At 40.6% G+C, this 23325-nt stretch overlaps 1 protein-coding gene and 1 long non-coding RNA gene across 5 annotated transcripts in view; both read left to right on the top strand.

The window, feature by feature from the left end:
- The first annotated feature begins 728 nt into the window (after nucleotides 1-728).
- Nucleotides 729-23325, top strand: part of ME3 (malic enzyme 3) — a 117252-nt gene continuing 94655 nt past the window's right edge. The window contains exon 1 of one of the 4 annotated variants that reach the window (XM_072926881.1): nucleotides 729-926. Coding sequence is in view for 2 of the 4 variants with exons in the window: in XM_072926867.1 (XP_072782968.1) it covers nucleotides 1086-1286 (201 nt within the window). In the remaining 2 variants the exon portion in view is untranslated. Of the gene's footprint in view, nucleotides 927-951; nucleotides 1287-23325 lie in introns of those variants that run through there. The other 3 variants (XM_072926867.1, XM_072926861.1, XM_072926877.1) reach the window with 3 other exon arrangements.
- LOC140683705 (uncharacterized) lies at nucleotides 1301-5559 on the top strand. Its single transcript, XR_012055040.1, has 2 exons — nucleotides 1301-2998; nucleotides 3654-5559. It is a non-coding gene; the product is annotated as an uncharacterized lncRNA (long non-coding RNA).

Here is a 23325-nt window from a genome sequence, read left to right as displayed (position 1 = left end):
ATGAAGCCATGTGCTCTTTAGGGAGAAATCATAAGGTTGTGGAATCAAACTGCAACCATCTATTCTACTGAATAGAGGCAAGGTAAGGAAAAACAACCATATCCATCTAGTTGTCTTTTGCTCTGCAGTGTGTTCTTTTCTGCATGGACTCTATAATTTATCCAGAAATATATTAAAGCATATTAAAAAAATACATATGCAGACAGCAACATTAATGGAAGGATAAGCTGGAGAGTGTCCCTCTGGCAAAGCAGACGTGAATTCTGTGAGAGGGATGCAGATACAGAAGCGGTGTTAATCTTAAAATGAAATTGAACATGAATCTTACCACCGTTTTAGGGGGCAATCAGAGCACTGTTTTTTCCACAGAAGTGGTTGTGGTGATGGTAGAGGTGGTGGCCATGACGTTTTCACCATTTTAAAGGATAAAAGAGTTCATTTATTAAAAAAAAAAAAAAAAAAAAAGGGGTACAGGTACCTGCGTTCTTTAGTAAATATATAATTACAACAGATTATATAAATTATGTAACTACATACATAGTAAAAAATATTATACGTACAATATACGGTGTATCCAACTTTCATATAGGGAATTTATGTATTATATGCGGTTTGAAATGCCTAAGTAAACGAACCACGGTTGTTCACACGCCTGGACCGAAAAGTTCTTTGAAGATGCTCCTTAAGCACTAACAACTGCGAGCGGCTTTGCCCCGCAGCCCTGCTCCGTGTCCTTGCGCAGGGTGCCCAGGCGCTGCAGCGCCCACCCGACGCCCTTTATGGCGGCTGCCGGGGACAGCGCGGACACCGAGGGGCGAGCACCGCAAGGCCGCGGCCGGGCAGCCCCGCTCCGCCGCCGCTGTCCCCGGCGGGGGCGGGCCCGGCCCGGCTCCCCCTCCGCGGCGCCGCCGGCCGAGCCGTGACAGGTAACGGGGGAGGGGCGGCCGCCGCGGAGTTGCGGCGGGATCTCCTTGCCGGGCTTCCTCTCGCTCCGCGGCCGCCGCGCCGGGCTCCCCTGGGCTGGGGCGCCAGGGCCGGGCCGCGCCGCCCAGCGCGCCGGGCTGGCTCTGGCCGCAGCGGCCGCGATGGTGCCGGTGCGCGGCGGGGGCTGCGCCCGCCGCCTGCTGCGGCTGCTGGCGGCCGGCCCGGCTCCGCTCCCGCTCCCGCTCGCCGCCGCCCGGGCCCGCAGCAGCCAGGCTGGGCGCAGCGCCCCGGCCGGCCCCGGCCGCGCCCTGGCCGTCAAGAAGCGAGGCTACGACATCACCAGGAACCCCCACCTCAACAAGGTGCGTGCCTCTGGCGGGGCGGTGCAGGGGCCTCGTGGGGGCGCGGCTGCGGGGAAGGCCTGGATCGCAGTGGGGCTGTGGCAGCGGCACCGTGACCGCTCCCGAAGGGCTGAAATGATGGGGAGGGGCGCGGCCGTGCTTGATCTGACCCGAGCGCGGGATGCGTGATGGGATTCAGCTGCTGGCTCGGGACTGCGGTCTCCTTGCAGTTGGCACCTCACCTGCCTGCCCTCTGACCGCTGTCCTGCTGCCGCAGTGGCCCTGACAGAGCCTGGGTAGGGCAGGCTTCCCCTGCCAGTTCCTTGCCTAGGAACTCAAGCTGTTTGCCTGAAAGCACAAAAAATTGGGATGGAGAAAATACAATTTCTCTTTAAAACCCAATTCTAAAATCTGGGGGTTTTATTATGTATATGTATATGTATACTTTTACGCATTTACACCTGGCCTTGAAACAGGTCATTTACACCTTCATGACAAAACAAGCCTGTGTGGCTGTTCTTGTTTTCAGTCTTCCTTTCATAGCGTATCCATAGCTGTGTGTGCTCCACAACCAAAGCAGCATATCACCAGGCTGAAGATGTATTTATCCTCAATATTGTGGAAACATTAACAATACAGTTAAAATAAGGGGAATTTTAAAAAATGCTTTTGGAGAAAGTTCTTAGCGAAGTCTACAAAGCATGTGAAGTGAGACCCCCATAACTTAACTCTACACTGCTTTTCATAATTTGAAGGGAAAAAAATAATCTGGGTGCCAATGTTGGGATCAAATATGTCAGGCTCAACAATGTTGGGTTCTACTTTCTTGTGTTAATATTACTAGAAATAACTACAAGTGCATTATTTACCTAAGATGAGCAGGTATTAAACATGGTATTAAAACTGATGATTGTTTGATTCATTGGGCTGTGACTATCTGTCATATGCTTGGTACACAGTTACCTAGTCCATGAGCCTCCTATATCGTCTTCCAGACTGAGGACTCTTTGGATGACCACTTTTGCTTTGTGTAGGATGCTGTACATTGAGCTGCATCTTCTGGTGCCATTTCAGCGTCCACAGAGATGAATCCCAAAGGACCGAGGCACGTGATGACACTGAATATTACTAAATATGCAACAAGTTTGTAGGCAGTCTGGTTTGAATCATTATATAGTGCCTGTCTGTAAGGCTGAAGAGAAAAAGTGCTGCCAACTAGGTCATAAATAACAGTGATTTGCTGGCATTGAGAGGTTTTTATGGGTGCTCCGTGATAGTTACAAGAGTGACATAGCTACCATGTTTCTTTTTTTCTTGCATATATTGATTTGAACTAAAAAGTTAATATTTTGACCTTTCCTCTCTGTAATGCAATAAGACACAAACAGTTGAATCTGGCTGATGCAGGAGTAGATTTTTAATGTCCTGTTTTGTTATTTTCAGAACTGAGGCTTTTCTTGAGTGTTTTCCCTCCTGTCAGTGAAATAAAGGAAATTTCTTGACATTTAAATGAAATTCTTGTCCATGTGGAGAGAAGGGTAGAAAACTGTTCCTGTTAGAGGAAAAATGTACTGTTGTGTGCCATGTTTAATTGGCCATGAGAAGTCTCCCAGCTGGTCTCCAGCCTGTGTGTTTGCTGTTTGTTAGGTTTCTCAGTCAGTGCAGACCTTACAGTCACTGAGATAATCATCTGCAGAGCGTCCAAGTCAAAACAGAGATGGCTTACATCTGTGGTAAGAGATAAGGGCTGCCTGTGTATGTGCCTAGGTAACCCATCATTACTAAACACTCAAGACCTTTTTCCAGACTTCCCTAAATAGGCTTCCATTTCTCTGTGGCTCTTAGCAGTCCATTGTAGCCTTTGAAGAATTAACTGTGTTCAGCTGAAATGGTGTTTTTCAGGCAGTTCTTGTATTGTCAGTGTGGGATTGGTGGCCCTTTGGTCTTCTGTGCTGCAGTGGTATAAATTGAAATTAGGGATCCCTAATTTAGGTAGGTTTTTAGCTGTTGTACTCTCCTCAGATTGCAATTGCACTTTACCCCTTTGGTACCTAAATGCAGGCATGGGGTTATTGCTGTTTTTCTGCAGCGGTTCTCACTTTAATCTAAATTTTCAACTGATTCCAAGAAGTCCTGCAGGGAATAGTCCTTACATCTCTCCAAGAACCTCTGAAAAAAATGTTCAGAAGTGAGACTTTATGCAGCAAGTGTTTTGCTGCTTTATGCAATACCCGGGGTGTTTTATAGCTTTTGGGTGAAGTTTAAGCTGTCAGTCTGAAGCTGTTAAGTGTGTGGTATTTATTCAATGAAAAACACTGTCCATTCAGCAGAATTGCAGACAGATTTACAGTCTGAGGTTATTGATCCAAGTCTTTGCTTGCTTACTAGGTTGAAGGTGCTTTGAAGAAGAAGCAGATTCAAAATCCGCTGCTGGCAGGTCCTCTGTAATATCCTAAATATTAGTAAAAGTAAAAGCAGGCTGTCCTCTGAGAAGTTCCCCTGGTTTCCAAAACTGCATGAGAAGAAGAAGAAAAATAAATACAAAAAACTAGTTATGGATTTAATAAATTTGCAGCTGCTTCTTCCCTTTGGTCTTTGTTTACTGTGTACTACATTTCTTACTACTGTGGTATTAAAATACTGTTCTTCTTGTGTTGTGAAGTGTGACAGTCTATGTTTAATCCAAGGACAGGACTTGGGAAACATCAGCATTGTTGTGAGAGGTACTTAAAGCTTTAAAAGGCAACAGCAGTTGTTCTTATTTGACTGAGGAGTCTCAGAAATAACAAGAGGGTGAAGAACTTGTCACATGTTTTTATGAAGTGCCTCATGAAAAGTTCTTTTCCAGACCTTGAATGCCACAAAATTGGAAAACTTAGAAATGTTAACAATGTCAGATAACCACAGAGCACTGGTCAGATTGTTCTGTGGTGATCCAATGAAAACTGGACTTGCTGAGAAATAAGTCTGTTCTACTGTGGGGCCTCAGCCTTGTGAAAAGCTGATTGAGTGCTCAGACCCTGAGAGGAAAGATGGGGCTTCCCTTATCCACTACCTTGTTTATCAAAGCTGCCGTGTGTTTGGTGTGGTCAAGTCAATGTCGTTTTCTCTCTGACACTGCTGTCAGTTCTTAAGATTTGTGCAGTTCTGTACCTCTCAGATGTGCCTTTTATGATTCCCAGTTTTTCCAGGGACTCTGTCAAATTCATATGCCTTTTCTGTATTTGACCAAACACAGACTGAGCTGGACAATTCCCAGTTTGGCCACACACCTGCAAGGACTCAAAAATCTTGTTGTGTCCAAAATTGACTTTAAAATTGACTTTAACTTTGTTCATGACATCTAACTGGAAGGTTGATGACACTTCTTGCATTTTTCTGGAAGTTCTAATTTCGAGATAAATCATGCCTGTTTGGAGATCTGCCATCACAAACAGATGCAGCACTCGAGGTCACAGTTTGTTTTCAGAGTGACAGGATATTGCCCTATTTGAAGGGTTAAGATAATCCATTAAACTTTCCTGCAATTGCAGTGTAGGGATCTGACTTTGTGGTGTCTGAGTACATCTGGACAATACTCTCTATTCCTCTGATGTGCATGCATGTTCTCCATTGTTTTTCATGCAATGTCATGATGAATTACCAAAAAAACAAACAAACAAACAAAAAAACCCCAACAAAACAAAATTGCTAGTCTGGATCTGTAAGAATCAAAGCTTAAAGAACTGCTGTAGGTTTCTGCAGCAGTTTTTGAATGTACTGCTGTATACATGATTAAAATGCAGAAAAGGTTGTTTGTCCTTCAGCTTTGCAGGGATTGAAGTTGAGCTAACTGAGGGTTCTTTGAACAGTGTCAGTAATTTGCCACTGCAGCTGAGAAACAAATCGTGTGATCTTGCACACGACTGCACTTTGCAGCTGTGGTGAAACAGAGCTAAAATTAGGCGGATTTGTAAAATGATTTGATTTTAAAAAAATTAGTAATGAGTACAAGAGCAGTGTGTCTGAAATTAGTTGGCAAGATCAAATCGAGGCAGAATTCTGTTTTCAAAGTAGTGAATCTTTCTAAATCCAAAAGATTGAGTTCTTACAACTGGAGTTTTTCTTGCAGCTGGAGTTTTCAGTTGGCTAGCTTTAGGTCTGGATAGACACATAACAACTGAGTGATGCATGGAGCTTTAAGTGTGTGCATTCCAGCGTTTGTTAACTTGCCATCTGTTGGTGTTTTGCAAAGGAAGAGTATGAGATGGGCAGGGTTTAGAGGTTCCCCTCATATTTTTTCAGGAGCCCAAAACTATTTTAGCGAAGTTTGTCCAATTTTAGACTGGACAAGTTAATTTACGGGGGAAAAAAAAATCCACTGGGGGTTACTTAATACTTTAAAAAACACCTGGCTTAGAAAGTTCCCAAACTGAAAATGATGAAAGGATGGGAGAGTGCAGTGGAAGAGTAGCCTATTAACCTGTGTTATTTACTCTTCTTAAGGCTGGTGGCTGCTGTGGGAGACAGGATGCTCATGTACATGATCTGACCTGTTGGTACTATTGCATTTCTAGGGATATCAAACAAGACACTTTCGTAACCAAACTCTTGAGCTTTAGACCCAAGTAAAACTATAGCTGAGAGATGATGTTTTGTCAAATCAGGTTCTAAATAGTCCAGAGTAGAAATGTGAGTGAGCTGTAGCACTGTGCATTGTGATGAGCCTTCGATGGTGCCTGGAGCAGAGAAGCTCTTTACATGTTTGTGCTTCATTAGTCAAGCCAAGGTGCATGTATCCCCCATGACATGAGTTGGAAACAAACTCCAAGGAGGTGAGCTTTGGCCAAATATTTTGGCAAATGTGGTGGTGTTCTGGAAATATGATTGCTAAGTTAGATTTGTTTTGGCCATCATCCTGGCATGTGAACTTTCATTTTTATTTGCTTGGTGTTTATTTGCTTGGTGTTAGTGTCAATCATATATTTTTCTGAGGCCAGACTTTTGGCAAGGACATTTCCTAATGTTTTGATGCCAAAGAATGTGTTGTTATGGTGTGGTCAGCAGACTGAACCCAAACTAAATCTGCTGGTGCTTCTGGTATTAGCAGCAGGCTGCAAAAGTCTCTTTACTGCCCTAGCTTGGATTCTAGTTCTTCTCTCTTATCATAGCCAAACCAAGAAGCCATCTGCCTTCCTGTCTGCTTGCATAACCTCTTGCCAACACTGTCACTCTCCCCTTTGAGATGCTGCTAGTTCTTTGGGAGTACTGTTCCGATGGAAAAGCTTGGAAATGCATAGGATATCTGTTGCTGTGAGGGTGAGAGGGGGGCTGATGCAGACCCTGCCTCTGTGCTGTACTAATCCGGTAATATGCTGGTCCTTGTTTTCCCTTCAGCCCTTATAAATGAGATTGAGAGGTCATGGAAGCATTCCTTGGTTAGGCAGCTTTTATAAGTGCTGAGTTGATGCTTGCGCTCAGTATAAGATTTTAATAAAAATAAATTGGTTTTGGAACAAAATGCTTCTTTCCGTTTTCTGAAAATGTTGTAAAAATACCTTTAAAACTGTCTTTTAAGTTGAGGAAATTTATCAGTTTGGCAGCTGATTATGTTGCTTTCTTTTTATCATGCACTTTCTTTTGGAGAAGCCTTAATCCTTACATCAGGCATGTTTTGGTAAGGCAGAGCCAAGAATGAATGTAGCTCTGGTTTCATAGGTTGGACTAAGCTTTTCTGGCACTTGAATAAAATTTGCACTTAAGTAATGCAAACTCTTTGGTGAAGAATATGAAAATTGATTGCAGTTAGAATGGATTTGGTGCTGAATATTGCAGCTTGTTCACATTCCTATTCCTTGCATCTAGTGAAATACGGGGTAAGCTACTAGTTGATGATTTTGGAAACACTCTAGATGTTGTCAGGAAGACTGAGCATATTATGTGTGGGGTGAACAGTGTGTGCTCCACTGACCTCGGCACACCACAAGCCTTGTCCCTCGTAAGTAGCACGACATACGATGTCACTGATGTCAGAGACTGTGTGCTGCTCTATGATGAGATAAGTTATCGGTGCTCATCAGAATTAGTGATGATTCACCTGAAAGGCAGTGCTGATTCCCCAAGATGAAGTGAAGAGCTAATAGTCTGTGGCTCGGTTTTGCTTTCACTTGGTTTGGACATGCAGTAAGGTACCTTCTAGAGATGGATCTGGTAGCCTTGTAATGCTGTGTGGCAGATACTGACTCCTGAGTTTTTGATTTTAATGTGTTAGATCTGGCATTTGCTAAACAAAACTGGACCTAGAGCTAATTCCATTTGACTTGATTTTGGATTGCAGAATCATGGAATGACTGGATTGGAAGAGACCTACAAGGTCATCGAGTCCAACCCATGCCCTAACACCTCAACTAAACCATGGTACCAAATGCCACATCCAATTCTTTCTTAAACATATCCAGGGATGGTGACTCCACCACTTCCCCAGGCAGACCATTCCAATACTTGATCACACTTTCTGTAAAATCTTTTTCCTAATATCCAACCTATATTTCCCTTGGTGCAGTTTGAGACTGTGTCCTCAGTTTGTCAGTTGTTGCCTGGAGAAAGAGACCAACCCCCACCTGGCTGCAACCACCTTTCAGGTGGGAGTGATAAGGTCACCCCTGAGTCTCATTTTCTCCAGGCTAAACAACCCCAGCTCCCTCAGTCATTCCTCACAGGGCTTGTGTTCCAAGCCAGCCTTGTTGCCCTCCTCTGGACTCCTTTGTTTTTAAGGGCTACTTTCCAAGGCACTCTGAATGAGTCGCCTGAATAAGCCAAAATCTGCCCTCTGGAAGTCCAGTGTAAAAGTCTTATTGATGTTCCTTCTGATTTCACCAAATATCAAGACCTCTTTAATTTCATGATCACTCTGCCCCAAGTGGCCTCCAACCACCACATCTCCACCAGCCCATCTCTATTTGCAAGCAGCGGGTCTAACATAGTCCCTGAGCTGGTGGGCTCACTCACCAGCTGTGACAAAAAGTTGTCCTCCACACACTCTAAAAACTTCCTAGACTGCCTCTTTTTTTACTGTATTAAGTTCTGCTGATTAAGAGAATATAAATTGAATTCCTCTTTGTTTCTGCAGCAGCCACCTCCAGAAGAACACTTGGTGCTGTTACTGACCTTCATTCAGAGATGAGAAAGAAAAGGTTGTTCTGTAATGAATAACTGTGCTCTCTTGATACTCCTTGCTGAAGGTGGGACAGGTACAATTTTTTATAGTATTTAGGTCCTTCCAGGGCTTTGGGATAGTTTTCTTTTCTGACTTGATATAATTGATGCTGATCTACCTTTCTGCCCTGCCTCACTTGCATGGCTGATGGGACATACTGTTCAAACATACCTTTTGGCAGCTCTCCTGTACTTTAGGTGTTTTGTTCATTCTTCACTTCAAAGAGAGCCTCTGCCACCACATAACCCCATGCAGGCAGGACTCTGGCATTTCTAGCACTGAGCCCCTGGCAGAGGTTGGGCCTCGAGTTTGATAGGGAAGCTGCCAATGCACGTGGCTGCTGTAGCTGAAAGCTGGATGCTGCCCTGCACAGGACGAGCCTTGCCTCTACCTCTCTCTTAGTTAAACGACATGCAGTTCTACAGATAGTCTTATTTTGCTGGGGTTTTTTTAGGTTTTTCTGTTGGTTTGGGTTTTGCTTTGTCTCTTTCTTTTCCTCTGTTCCTTATTTTTTTGTCTTTTTCTCACTGAAATACAGACCTGCTACCAAACCTTGAACAGCCTATTGTAGCACTCACCCAAATAAATTCTTTTGGGACAGACTTAGCTTTAGAGCTGTTGTAAGCAGGTCAGGCAGGCCTTGGTGCTTGGGGGAGAATAAACACTGCTGAAATTCCCTCTCTTTCAATAGAAGGCTTAGCACAACAGCAAACTTGACTACTTTCTGTTTAGAATGTGCTCTAGTGGAGATGATGAGCATGTTTCTAATTTTTAACCTTCTCTTTGAGGCCCAGGGGTGACACTTGCTATCTGTCTCTCCAGACAATGTGACATTTTGATAAATGACTTCTGTATTGTCAGCCTAATACAATATCGTTCTTCAAAAAACGTTTTAAATGGCAAAGCTTTTTATAGTTCTGCAGCTGCCAAACACAAAACTAAGACAGGAACTGAGGAACTATGGTTCTGGCAAAGAAAATAAGGCCAATGCAAAAGTTCTCTGCATATCAACATTTTCTACTTTGCAGCTCTCTGTTGCGCGTGTATCCTTTTTCAACATGTGGACCCATAGAACTGAAATAGATTTTCAGTACCTTTCTCTGTTATATATATATAAAAATTATTAGCTCCACACCTTAGAGAATCCTATTCTCCATGTCTAGCTTAAAAAAGGTAAGTCTATTTTATAGTAAGTCCATATGGATTAGCTGTGTTCAGCCTTACAAAGCATGTAGTTAAGACTTCATTGTATTTCTGAATATTGGAAAAAAACAGGTTATTTCAAAAGCAACAGTACTATATTCTCCTGGACAAGATGTCTTGAACGTTTTCTCTTTGGCTGAGCCAATCCATTTGTCATTTTGCCTAGTGGTTAAATTCATTATGGAAACTATTAAATTCTGTTTAATCTTCATTTTAATATAAAACCTGCAGGTGATTTCAGCTATGATTATTTGCATTATTTGTGATTATTATAAATGAGAGAATTGATTAAACTGCCAAATCCTGTTATTTTTTGAAGTGTCCAGATTATTAAGGGTTTCTGTTGTCACAATGGTCTAAGCAGGTAAGCAGGGCAGAGGCTGGAGCAAGAGATAATCTGTTTTATTGTGCCCAATGATTTAGAGATGGGGGGAAAGGGGAGAAGTAAGTCCAGGGATTTTCATGTTCATAGCCCTTCTTCTAGTAACTCTAATTTTTTGTATTCCCAGCTAGATTACTTGGTCCAATAAACAAAGAAAGAAAAATCCAACAAAAAAGCCCCAAACAACCCTACCACCACCCAAGGCAAAAAACTTCTCCCTTTTAGCCATTTCCTACCTCACAGGGGATTTGATGCCACTTGTGTCTGTAGCTAATTTCTGTGATAAAACAACTGCCTCTGTAAATCAGATTCCTTGATCACAATTATTGGAGAGTCAAGTCCCTTCTTTCCCCCAGTACTGTATGAAGGCTTCTAGATCTAGCCATTAAATGAGAAAAGTAACAAAAATTGTTTGCTGAAGTACTAAATCTGACTACTGGGGAAGAAAAAAAAATCTAAAACTTGTATCTCTCATTGTTTTGGATTTTATTTTTCTATGACAAAACCTCTTTAAAATCTAGCAAAATAAAAAACTGCTGCAAGAGAAAGTAATTTGCAGTAGTGGAGTGCATAAAGTCTGGATTCCAGCAGACACTACTCTTTTAGGGAAAAGTGTTGTACAATTGTTGAAGAAGTGTGAAGAACACTTGTAGTAGAACAACTTAGCAGTTCAGGTGTTTTCTGGATGAGAGAAACACAGTTTGTGGGAGAGGATCCCAAAATACTTGAAGTGATGAGGATATTGGGAAGAAGAATTGAAAACTTCTCTTTTCTCCTGATGCCTGGCAGATACAGTGGCTTGATGTACGAAAGCCATGAAAAGCAATGATAGAGGTGACCATGTGCTCCAGGTAGGCAGCTTTAGAGAAAACTTTCCAAGTGGAATTGACTGCTGGTCTCAATACAGAGGCTCATTCTGCAGTTTCTGCTACTTTATACTCACTAGTGAATTGGCTGCCATCGGTGGCTCATGAGTTTGTAAATTATATTCAAACACAGAAATAGATGTTCAAAGGTAAAGATAAAAGATTTTTTTTTTTGTCTCAAGTTGTAAGGATTTTCAGTGCGCATACCACTGTGACTTGTTGTTCATTGCACACATGCAGCAGATTCCTCTTAGGTTTGGTAACTTGCCCAGGTTGTGATGTGCAGCAGTATTTATTCGAAGGAGATGTGGAACGTGCCTTTCACTCCATGTGCTGATGCCAGCAGCTTTTCCTGGCTTGTGTCTAGGGGGGAAAAATGCTTGCAAAAGCAGAGCCCTGCCTGAGCGTTGCTCTTTGGTTTCTAAGGGGCAGTGTAGGCTTAAGTCATTGGCAGGGTTTCTGTTAACTTCAGTAAACTTTACATTGAGCCTTTTTTGAATTTAGGAATAAGTAGCTGCACCATTCAAGACACGACATCATTTTCATTACAAACTGTGAAAGTTAAAGGTAATAGATTGTCAAATTTCATCATCTTGCTCTGTTAATAAATGGTAATTAAAATGAAAGCATATGTTAAAAATTGTGCTTACTGATTGTTTAAGCCAAAGTCTCAAAGCAAAAATGGAATTTACTAATAATACCAATTTCTACTGGTCGATAATCCCATGAAGGCTCTAGCTACTCCCATAGTTGTGTGTCCTAAAAATCAAAAGTGCATGTTACTATTCTTTATTTTAGTGTGGTCTGCCTAAACTCATTCATCTTCCATAAGAGCTTTGGAGTGACCTGCTCAGTGATGCCTTTCCAATGCCAGAAGCCGTCCTCTGGCATGCAAGCAAGAAGAGCTGGACTTCTTCACAAGACCTGCTGGAGGAAAAACGAGGGCACTAAGTGAGATGCCTCAGAGAGATTGGAACTGTCCTGCAGAGTTCTTATAGCTTAATAAAATCTACAAAAGTATCTTTGAACTGTGATCTTCCAAATGTCCACTGGTCAAGGGTAATGGGGGGGGGGTTATGAAAGGAAAATGACTGCATGACTCATGCTTGCTGAAACTGGGCCACTCTTCCTAGAGGCAAGTAATTGTTTTGTATTTAGCATGTTATCTGTATTTGAAGTTATAAGATAACAAAGTAATTTCTCATATAAATAGAAAGGAAGCGATGGGAAGGCGCTGGAAAGCAGCAGAGAGACTCTTGCTGCTGCTGTAAAATGGGTTTAGTGTTGGCCACTTTCAAAAAGCTCATTACATTTTAAAGATAAGCTTTAATGGAATTGGCAGTGACAGTGAAACTGTAACCAGATCTTCTTGTTTTGTACAAGTGCCTTTCAGGTTTCTCTGCAAGGTCGAATGTCCTATTGACTGGCAGCTGGACTGTTTTCCTTGTAGGAATGTTACTGGTATTTGATGGAGTTGCAAAATGAGTTTCCCACTGAAGCCAAACATAAAAAGTATGAGAGTCCAGCAGTTTCACTTCCTGCAAAGCTGGAAACCCTTGTAGCATTTATTAGGATTTCCTGCAGGGAAAGAGGGATATTAATCTTGTTTGACTTACAGAATCATAATATTTGTGCTGCAATTTGTAACACAGAGCAAGAAGTTTTCAATTAGTATTTCCTGAGAAACAGTAAATTCAGTAAAGTAGATGCTTTTAACTTTTTTTGTTTTGTTTTGATTTGGTTTTGGGGTTTTTTTTGGGGTTTTTTTTTTTGTCAGATAATAACTATAATATCTTACAGGAGCTTAAATGTGGCACAGTGTTGGAGCAGGGAGGAGCAGTGGTGAACGTGGTTACAGATCTGCTAGGACATAGTGAGCAGCTGGAACTGTTCTCAAGTCTTTCTCAGTGTCTGATTGGCACCAGGATAATGTACTCTCTGAACTGCAGTGCTCTATCAAGTGTGCTTGTAGGAGGCATAAAGTCGTTGATAAAAGAGTCACCTGGTCAGTTCATCACTGGTGTTAATTTTCCTAGTGTTGGAAAAATTTTTTCAAACTCTGACCAGATTACAATGAACCCTGATTCAGGGCCTGAACCAAACTGGCTTGAAGTACTGTGAGCCTCTTTCAGATTTGTAGTAATTTTATACTATGGAAAGTGCTTTATGTCTCTTGAAAAGAGGCTTCAGCCTTTACTTAGGGGAAGCACTGGGTTTTCCTATCCAGGTAGAAGAATGCTGCTAAGAGAGGTGAGACTGAGGGCTTGGGCTGAGAAGCTGCAAGTATGTCAGAGTTTCCAGATCTGTGGTAGGCATGGTTACTAGACCATCTGGACAAATTTTGTGCATTGTAGATATTCCTCATCTCCATTCTGGATGAGATGGGCCAGGTATCTGGGACTTCTAGGCAGCCAGCATCTCCTTCGCATATAGTTTGTGCATATGCAGAGGCTGATTATATTTGGGATGCACTGGATTTACTGTCCACTTGCACACTAATTCATCATGTGAGACTGAAGCTCTGAGCCAGCTTCTGGACTTCCAGAAATCACAGGGCAACAGCCAAAATCCTTATATTTTTTCCCAATAGAAAATCTAGGTAGAAACAGAGGGAATGCCTTGAGCTACCTGTACAGGAGAGAATAGATCTCAGACCTCATTCTTTAGGAAGAGCATAACTTTTTTAGTCCAGTGAGGCTGTGGTTAGACACATAATACCCAGCTTTGGCTTCCAGATTTTTAGCAAAATATAGAAACTATTGAATTCGAACATCAAGACTTGAAAAAAAAAAGAAAAGAAAAAAATGTGACTGAGAGAAATATTTGTGGCTTATTTCTTATTCCTAATTCTTGAGGCTTTCAAGACATGTATCATTCACTTTTCCTGCTTTTCATTAAGGAGATTCATTCAGGCTATTGGAGCCCTAACACACTGCTGCATTACATCAAACACTTTTGAAATCTGTCCCATTTCTTATCAGTTATGGAGGATGGTTTCTGAATCACTGATACACATTCAAGAAAGGATCGTGCAGCCATGGGGATCATGTTGCCTTAATTTACATTTGGTTTTGGAGTACTTCAGTGGGGAGCTGAATTTAGTTTGCCCAAGGTAATATGGGACATTTGTAGGTGAACATGAGTCTCTCAGAATAAATTCCCTCACCATTCAGCCAGCAAACCTGTTTGCTCAGTTGTTTTTTTGCAGCATTTATTATTACTTGTACCAAAATGATCTCCACTGCAACCTGTTAGAAACATGCGTGATGTATCAACTGCTATACCCCATACATTACATCAAATATGCATTGTTGTATAAAATGAAAAATATTTTTTGGAATATTTCCCAAAAGCTGTGCACAGAGGAAGTGAGTGCTAATACACAGCTGTTATAGGAGGTTATTTTAATTCTGTTTACCAGAGCTCACTTAATTTTTTTTTAATTTAAAATTTCTGGCTTTATTTCATAACAGTTCAAAACTTTGAATCACAGTGTTTATAAGTTACAGATACCAATACCTGTAAACTTGAGGTTATTACCTTGTCGACATAATTAAAATAGACTAAATAATTACACTTAAAGCTAGTGGGCCAGAAAGTGGGCTAGTGGCTGTGATGTGTGGTCTCCCTGTGACTGCTGTTCAAGTATCTGATGATACAGATGTACCAGGGATTTCTTAGAAATCAAAAGATTTTTGGCCTGGCTTTCCTCTCATTTTATTTAATGATACCTTCCAGCAAATGTCTAGGACTAGATCCAAAGCAGATTGAATTTTATGGGAAGCAAATGAGCATTCACAGGCCTTTGCAGTGAAGTTATAATCTTGCTGGCTTCATATTGTTTAAGAAAGTGCTTTGCTGAACTAGGGCATAGGTTTTTGATTTAGTATCCCACTGCTGTAAGACTCCGGGTGTCTTCTGGCTAACACCTATCTGAGGAGTGGATTTATAGGAGCACAGCTGGGTTGTAAACAAATGGTGATGCACTTTGCTCTGCATTCAGAGGGAAGAGAAGCAAAACTACAAGACAATAATCTGTATTTTTGAGTACCAGCAGAAGAAAACCAACTGCAGAACTGAAATTAACTTGCAGGATGAGCTTCAGACAATTTATGATGTCTCCAGTTGGCATTTGCTGTATTAAATAAATCAGAAGTAAAACACTGTCACTTTCAATGTATAATCTGCCTTCAGACGAGGTTACATGGCATTTTTTCACTGAATCATTTTCTTTCTTTAATTTGAAAAAGGCAAAGCAGAAGTGTAGTGGATGAATAGAAGAAGAAATCCTGAAGTGGTATGACAGACCCTTGCATTATAGTGGGTTTAGATCCTGGATTCTCTAATGTTAGTGTAGGAGTTTGACCTGTCTTCCCCATGTGCTATGCAGTAACTGAGCAGTAAGATTAATGTATGATTGGTAAAATAGACACATAAAGAGTGTTTGGAGCCAGGATCTGCCTCCAAGCCATGGAGAGCAAACCTTTCTAAACCATTCTCCCCAAATAGTCAGACATTAAATTTTGGTTCCCTTTGTCTTGGTGTGAAAGAACATACCCTGAGACATTTGCTATTCTGGTTCAGAAATCCCATGTCCCAACTCTCTTGTTCCTGGGTTCCTGGAAAGTTAGGGAAAGGAAAGCAAAGCAAAGTGTCGCAGTAACAAAGATCATAGTGATAAAATATCATTATGATAAATATATCATATGATAAAAGGAATAGAACCCATAGTTATGGCAAACTTGGGCCCCCTTCTATATTCCAGGCATTTTGTAAGCCAAAAGTAAATGTATTTCTTGGAAAGAAAACAGATCAGCAACATTGTGTAAATGTTTGGAATTTATCCTACAGATCCTTAGATACAGTTGGTTACAGTCAGGAAGTGGAATTTTATCTCCTTGATCCACGTGGGAAGACTTATACCAGGTAGTAGGTTCAGGATTATGCAGAGATTCTGAGATTTGATGAGAAAACTCAGTGGTAGAAAGATTGGTGAATAATATGAATGTGGGTGCCTAAGTCTGTGCAAACATTGCTCCAAGGCATAGATTTTCAGTAAGGACAAAAATAAACCCAGAATGTTTGCCTCTTGCTGGGTCTTAGCAATGTTGTTCCAAGATAAACATAGCTTAGAAGTTGTTGGCTTTTAGGAAAAACAATTTTTTTTTAATGTGTCTTGAGTTATTCAGGTAACCTCAAGCTTTGCAGAACTTTTTTTTTTTTTTTTTTTTTTTTTTTTTTTTTTTTCTGGAGATAAAAAGGCTTGTAGAAACATCAGGGCAGCTGTTATGCAGAAAGTTTGACTGAGGCCAGCATACTGTAATATAGATTCTGTATATTTGTATGTAATAGAAAGTGACTTTCAAATGTGCAACTGCAGGGGCATCCCTTTGCATTTAACATAACTTCTAGTCAGCAGTAAGATTGTCATAGATTCAAAATGCTCCTAACAGTATAAGATTTGAACAACTTAAATACAGTGTGGATGCTTATCAAAGTAGACTTTTACATTAAATTTGTCTGAAACTGCCCTTTTTCCCCCCCATAAGCAATCACATGCATGTGCCTAGACCACGTTTTTTAGCAGAATCTGGCCTCTTTATTCTAAGTTGTGATGCACTCCTGCCGTTCTCTGAAATTCTCCTGATTGTCATGCAGGCAGAGTCATTGCTACTGCCATCTGCAGTGCATCAGCATCTACATCACACTAAAACCACAGTGACCTCTCAGCATATGGTGACTTTTTAAGAATGTTCAAAGGCATATCCTTATCTTATGTCCAACAGGGAAATTAAGAGACTGTAATAAATTTGTTACATGAACATCAGCTTCAGTTTGTGTGTTCTGTGGTCTACAAATGATATGTTTATCTACTTTGTGTTAATCCATACTTTGTATTTTACAACTAAAAACATTCTTCTGAAGCAGTAGCAGCTTTGAATAATGTCTCCTAGACGTGTTTGCAACAGCTGTCTCTTTTAGAGCTCTTATTAATATTGTGTGTAGATTGTGAATAGAAATGCTTTGGAAATGCAGGCAAATCTTCAAATCTGAAGCTGCGTTCTGTGGAGAATCTGTAACACTTTCGAGAAAAGTACGAAACGTTTCATGCTATTAATACGACCTTATTTTGAATATGACATGTCAGAAAACAATTTTAACGTAACTAAGGGGATTTTATCATCAGGAATACGAGATAAGAAGATGAGAAACAAAATCTCTGTCCTATAATAAAAGCAAGATTGATAACAAAAGTGATTTGATGTTTTGCCTGTGCCTGTACTGTATTTGGGTTAGTTTGGAGGAGCCCAGATCCTGGTTCTGTCTGTCCATTTATCCTTGTAAGCAGCTCAGCTTCATCTTGTTAATGAAACTGAAACTCTTTGGGAAGAAGTATATGTGGTCCTATTTATTGGCATCAGGTCGCTGAAAAATGGATGAGAGAGGGTGTATGTGAGCCTCCCTGTGATCTGCTTTCTGCTGCCCCACAGGAGGTAGGCATACACTTGAGTGTACTGTAAGGCACAGACTGTACTTGAGACCTTTTCTTAGTTGTAGCAGTCTGATTGTCCTGTTAGTGTCCCATGATGGGGTTTTGAGGCTGAACAGGATGGGCAAGCAGTGAAACAGGCCTCGAGCCTGGCATTTTAAAAGACACAGTAGAAGTAGGTGGTGGTCCTGTTTCTGAAATCTTGCATAACATAATAATTGTTTCCAGTTAGTTTACTTTTCTATATCTTTAAGCAAAAATAATCCTCTCAAAATGACTAAAACAAAATGCTGCCTCTATACAGTGGGGAGGGAAGGGAGTGGAGTCTGCATAGTGCAGTTTATAGGTATAAAGTACCATATAGCTGCAGCACAGTGCACTTTGCATCCTCATTCTGTGCCAGTAGCTCTCTGAGTTTGCACCACATTAGCACAGAGATAGGTATCTTGTGCCACCCCGAAGTCAAGGAGATGATAATTTTTTTAACTTTATCAATATGTCTCAGGAAAGCAAAGATAAAATGGATACATATGCTTCTCTCTTGCCTTTGAGAACTTAAACATGTGGTGAGAATTTAACATCAAGTTTAAGGTTTGCAAGATTTTATCCTCTTCTGGAAACATGATCAGCTACTAAGGAAAGAATAGAGAAACCATTTTTTCAATCTGGATGCTTTTTGCTACAAACAAATTCATTCATTGGATGTAAGCATATTTGCCCACAGTTTATTTAGCTGTCAGATACATCTAGAAAGACTTCAGGAAAACATCTGATTTAAAATTGGAATTAAGATTTCCCTTAGAAATTCCTCTCTGTCTTCACTGTGCTTTGACGGACATCAAGTTTTGATGATATGATGGTGTTGAAAGAGGTGTACTATTTTAAAGTGCAGATATTGCAGATAAGATCTTGGGGAAATGGTGGCATAAGGTTTTTGAAAGTGATTGGAGTTTTTGTGTGGTTGATATCCAGAAAGGTTGTTGCTTCACTTCTACAATAAAAATCAAATGTGATGTATTATCCTTGACAACATCCAGTAATCTGCCAGCTCTCAACAGTGTTATGATAACTACCAGATTGCTTTGGACTACTAATTGATCAGGACAACCTGATGCTCATTTAAAACCACTTTGGGCTACTTTGGCATCTGAACTAGTTTCAATTACATAATTAAATGTTCACATCTATAATCTGATTATAGTTTCTTAATGCAGGCTTTATAGCTCAAGTTCATCTCTCTCTCAGGGGAACATGTCAGCCAGCACTTTCTGTGCATTGTTCTGCTTTCAGGTTTTGTGTTGCACTGGATTCATGCTGATTTAAAAACTCTAGAAACCCCAAATGACACACATCAGATGTAGGCAGTCTCTGTACTAACAAATTCGGTATATACAACATAAGCAACTGAAGCCAGCTGCAGGGTCTGCATGCACACTACTAAAGCCTTAATCTGTGCACCAGTGAGTCTTTATAACTGGGTCTGCTCTGTGACCCATGGTAACTCCCAAATGGCCAGTCTAGGAATCACTGGTCCTATAAATAAGACTGACTGCTACAGAGGTTTTGCATCTACTGTTACTGGGGAGCATCATGGGTTCGTAGGTAAAATGCAGTATTGGTAATGACAGCTTTCAATATACATGTATTTAATTATTCTCCTACCCTTGTTTTCAAGTGCAATTCTACTTTTGATATAGTAACAATAATAAAATTTAGGTTTTGTTACCAGTTTTCTTTAAATCTCAAAATACAAACTAGGGTTTACAGTCTTACCTTTTTTTAGCCAGGGAGACTTTTAATTGATGATGTTGTATTAATTTGAAGGGTAGATGTGTTTATTTGGTTTGGTTTGTTGGGTTTCTTTTTCTTATCACATCAGTGATGACCCCAGGTTTTCATTTCTTTTGTTCCATTCTTTCTACTTAGAGACATGAGTCCCCATGTGAAGAACTTCTGGATAGAAGTAGAATTTCTTTTTTAAGTGGAATCTAATTCTAATTTTAGTCTTAAAATACAAAATACGCAAAGCTCTTCACATTGCCTTGATGATGTAACTCAGTTGTGATGTTATTTCTGTTTATTTGCTGTGGAATGAGGAATAAAAATTACGACTTTTATTTGTGTGTGTGGTGTTGTCTTGCTTTAACGGGACTTACAAAGTTGTGGCTAAAAGCTTAGACAATGGAAAAGGCCACTCACACATTGAGTGTGAGTGTCATTAGAGTGTCAGTGCAGCTCTGCTTGCTCAGACCTCTCTGCCTGCACCTTTTCAGTGTGAATCCAGTGTGGTCTGTATGACAGCTGCGTGTGGATTTTTATGCTCGTCCATAGCAGAGTCAAAGACCTCTTGTGCAGCACACAGGAATTTTCCACTCACATTTTTAAGAAATTCTTTGAAAATTATATTTCTTGTGGGCTTCCTCGGTGTTGGTGAATCATGAGGCATTAAACCCACAAATTACAGCTTGGTTAAACAGTCCAGAGTAAACAAAAATTTCCAGTATTTGAAGAAGAATTTGTAACCCTGAAAGCATATCCATTACTTTTTTATCCAGGACTGTATTGCATCAGCAAGCTAAATGGTAATGATGGACATATTCCAGGGGCTCATAATCCTGAGTTTGAGAATGGCAATGCTTATGGTTAGTACAGAATGATTAATACATTTGCCTGGCATTTCTAATTGGAAAGCTTTTCATTCCCCCAGGATGGTACTTTTCTCTTGGACTAATTTTTCATAATTAATATGAAAGCTGAGAAAGCAATTACAGATAATTTTACATAGGAGAATTGATATTTTTAGTTTTCAAACTTTATTATCTGAAATATTTAGTTCTCTAATAATGTGTTTTAAACCTTGAGTTCTTAATTTATTTGCATTAAGAGTTTATGGGATTTTGCTTGTTGCTTCTCATCTAAATTCGGTAGCTGTTTTAAAGAGGAATGAAGAATTAAGAGCCCATTTATAAGGTCTGTTTTCTGAAATAGTGTTGCTTAAAGCCTCACAACTTTTGGTGATTGCCAGTACTCTTGGGGTTTTTTGGCTATTGAAGAAAATGCTCTCTTACCTGTAACACCTGTAAGGTTGGAGGGGTTAGAAGGTACATTTAAAAGGCTTCTCATAGAGATACCTGTGTGGGAGAGGTTCCAAATACAAGGCAAGTAGTCTGATGGACCTCTGAAAAGTAGTACTTCATCAACCCCAGAGTAAGTGGTGACTTGTGTTTCAAATGCTAGTTCATCATCCTTCCAAAAATGATGCCTGTGAAGGGATAAATGGTGCTCAGTAGTTAGGTAATGCGTGTTCCAGAGTCAAAGAGCCAAGGTTAAAGGGAGCTTCAAAATTTATTTTTATCTATTGTGCTCCACAGTTGACCTTTCGTCAGTGGTTTAGACTTGTTGCTTCATGCTTTATGTGGACAGACTCTTGCTCACCTTACTAGAGCAGCAGTCAACTTAAGAAAGGCTAAACAGTCAAATTGGACCATCAGAGACTAAAAGACCTTAAATTGCTGCAGCAATTATCTTCAGGGCCTTGTAACACACTTTCTACCCAAAAGCCAGTGTTCATGCCTTGAACAAAAAGCTTTACCACCATGGCAGTTCACAGACCCTCAAAGGACCCTCTCACTTTTGTGGTACAAAGCCTTCTGTGTGGGTGTTTGGCTTTTGAAAGGATCTGCTGCATCTGTGACCCCTGAAGGGTTCTGCTCGTTTGTAGAGTGTTGTCAAGTCTCCTTTCTACAAATAAAAGCCATGTTTCTGTATAAAAGGGCAAAAAATTTTTGGGGGTGCTTTTTTGCAGGCAGGTCTTGTTTTCATTAAATATGAAGAAAAGCCTGCTGTTGTTATGCTGAGCAAGACTCAGTTCTGAAGCACTGTCAGGTGTCAGTGTGGTATTTCAGACACATCTGGCACAGGGATGGGATCTAGCTGAATGGCGCACACTTTCTCTGTGCCATGCTTCAGCACTTCAATAAAGCACTCAGATTTTAAGTATATTTAATGTTTTCAAGAAGCACTAGATCTTACTTTCTGACTTCACAAACTTGTAAGACATGGTTTTTGTATTGACTGCTTTATCTGTGGGGTACATCTTCAAAGTACTGCCAGCTGGGTACATGTAAACATGTTAGTAGTAGAGAGCATGTGATGGGGTTTATGCTATTGTTCCAAAGGATGTTTGTGCCTTGCTAATCTTTCCAGTGACAGAACATAGTCAGCTTCTTTTCTTTTTCTGGCCTTTCACAGCCAGAGAGCTGCCACACAGGCAAAAGTTTGAGAATCACCTTGCTAAATTTAGGTGTGTAGGGAAAAAAACCAACTAGGGATGACATAGCTTCTTAATCTTGCTCTTGATATAGCTTCTTTAATCTTGCTCTTCATGGAGCAAAATGTCCTTCTCAAAACCCTTGCATTAACAGCAGTGTTACATCCAGAGAGTTTCAAATTGCAAAACACTCTTGCATTTTCACCTAAAGCCGTTCATATCTGTTTCACTCTGTCAGGATTGCTATTTCTGTAGCACTACCTACACCTTGTTTGGGTTTATTTCAGCATTTATGCCTGGCTGTTGTGGCTGTAACTACATGTACCTCAATTGCAGAAGCCATACAGTCAGTGTTTGTCAGGGCTTTTTGGCCAATAACATGCTGGATGATACTTGGCTCTGTCAGCAGAGTTTGGCTGGTCAAGCTGACTCTGTTCTGCTCTCCCTCCACCCACCCTCTGATTCGTTTTCCCTTGTTCCACAGTTTGGAAAGGAAAAATATAAAAGTGAAGAAATCTCAGAGGTTCCCCTACTTAATTCCCAAGATCAGTTAGGAAATCCAGTTCAGCCATGAATCATAACCACCCCAGTGTGAAGTTTACTGTTCAGAAAGTGCAATCGTGTGTTGGTGTTAAGACTCAGTTCCACAGTGTCCAGCTACTCAAGTTGTTCCTAATGCTGTTTTCAGTACTTTATAAAGTATTAGAATATACTTTTGCCTTTTTAATATATCTTGTTACAAACCACTACTTGGTAGTTGCGGAATTTTGGTTTCTGCACTGTGTGGTAAGATCCCCTGGCACGTGCCTTGGCTCTGCAATGAATTGTGTTGAAGCATCATTGCTAAAGATGTGTGTGGAGTACCCCAAAGCAAGAAATATTACAAAAACAAACATGAGCAACTTGAACTAATGTGGGGACTTCTTGTATTCTGCCAAGCAAATGTCTGTTCATGTCCTATCTTTCCTGGATTTCAGGTAGATTAATAATTTTAATCCTTGGATATGTCTATTTGGCTTTAATTAGACCAGATGGTTTATGCCAGTGTCCTGTTCCTAGAGTGGCCAGATGCTTAGGGAAAAATAGGAGAAGGCAAGCAAGCAGCAACAGTGTTTCCTGCCACCAGTAGTATCTGTCTCAGGGACCTACAAACTTAAATAATTCCATTTAATAGCCTTCAAAAATTTTTCCCCTCCTGCTTGTTAAAGGCTTTTAAACTCCATATTCAAAGAAGTTACATCCAAGGTAATGAGTTGATTAAGATGACTGAGAGTTGTATAAAGAAATATTTCATTTATTTTGAACCTGCAGTTTGGTAGAATTGTTTGATGTCCTCTTGCCCCTTTCTTAGAAGAGACTGGGAATAATCACAGTTGAATAATCTTTGTCCCTCCAGAAGAAATATGATTTCCAACAACTTTTCAAGAAAGACACCTAGAGAATATCAGAGTCTGAGGTACTGATGGAATGAAGGCATTACTAAAGAAGGCCTTGAGGTGGTGGGATGAAGGCTTTGAAGTGGGACAACATGTACCAGTCTCATTCAATTTCTCAGTCTTGGGGACCTATTACTGGGGCTAACTAGACAGAGTGGATCTCTCTTCTTTACTTTCAAGTTTTCTGGTTAATATATTGCGTTATTAATGCTCAGATG

The sequence above is a fragment of the Taeniopygia guttata genome, chromosome 1 (genome assembly GCF_048771995.1).
Source record: "Taeniopygia guttata chromosome 1, bTaeGut7.mat, whole genome shotgun sequence".
Taxonomy (NCBI): Eukaryota; Metazoa; Chordata; class Aves; order Passeriformes; family Estrildidae; genus Taeniopygia; species Taeniopygia guttata.
Note: the sequence above shows the minus strand (reverse complement) of the source record. Positions and strands in the feature narration are given on the sequence as shown.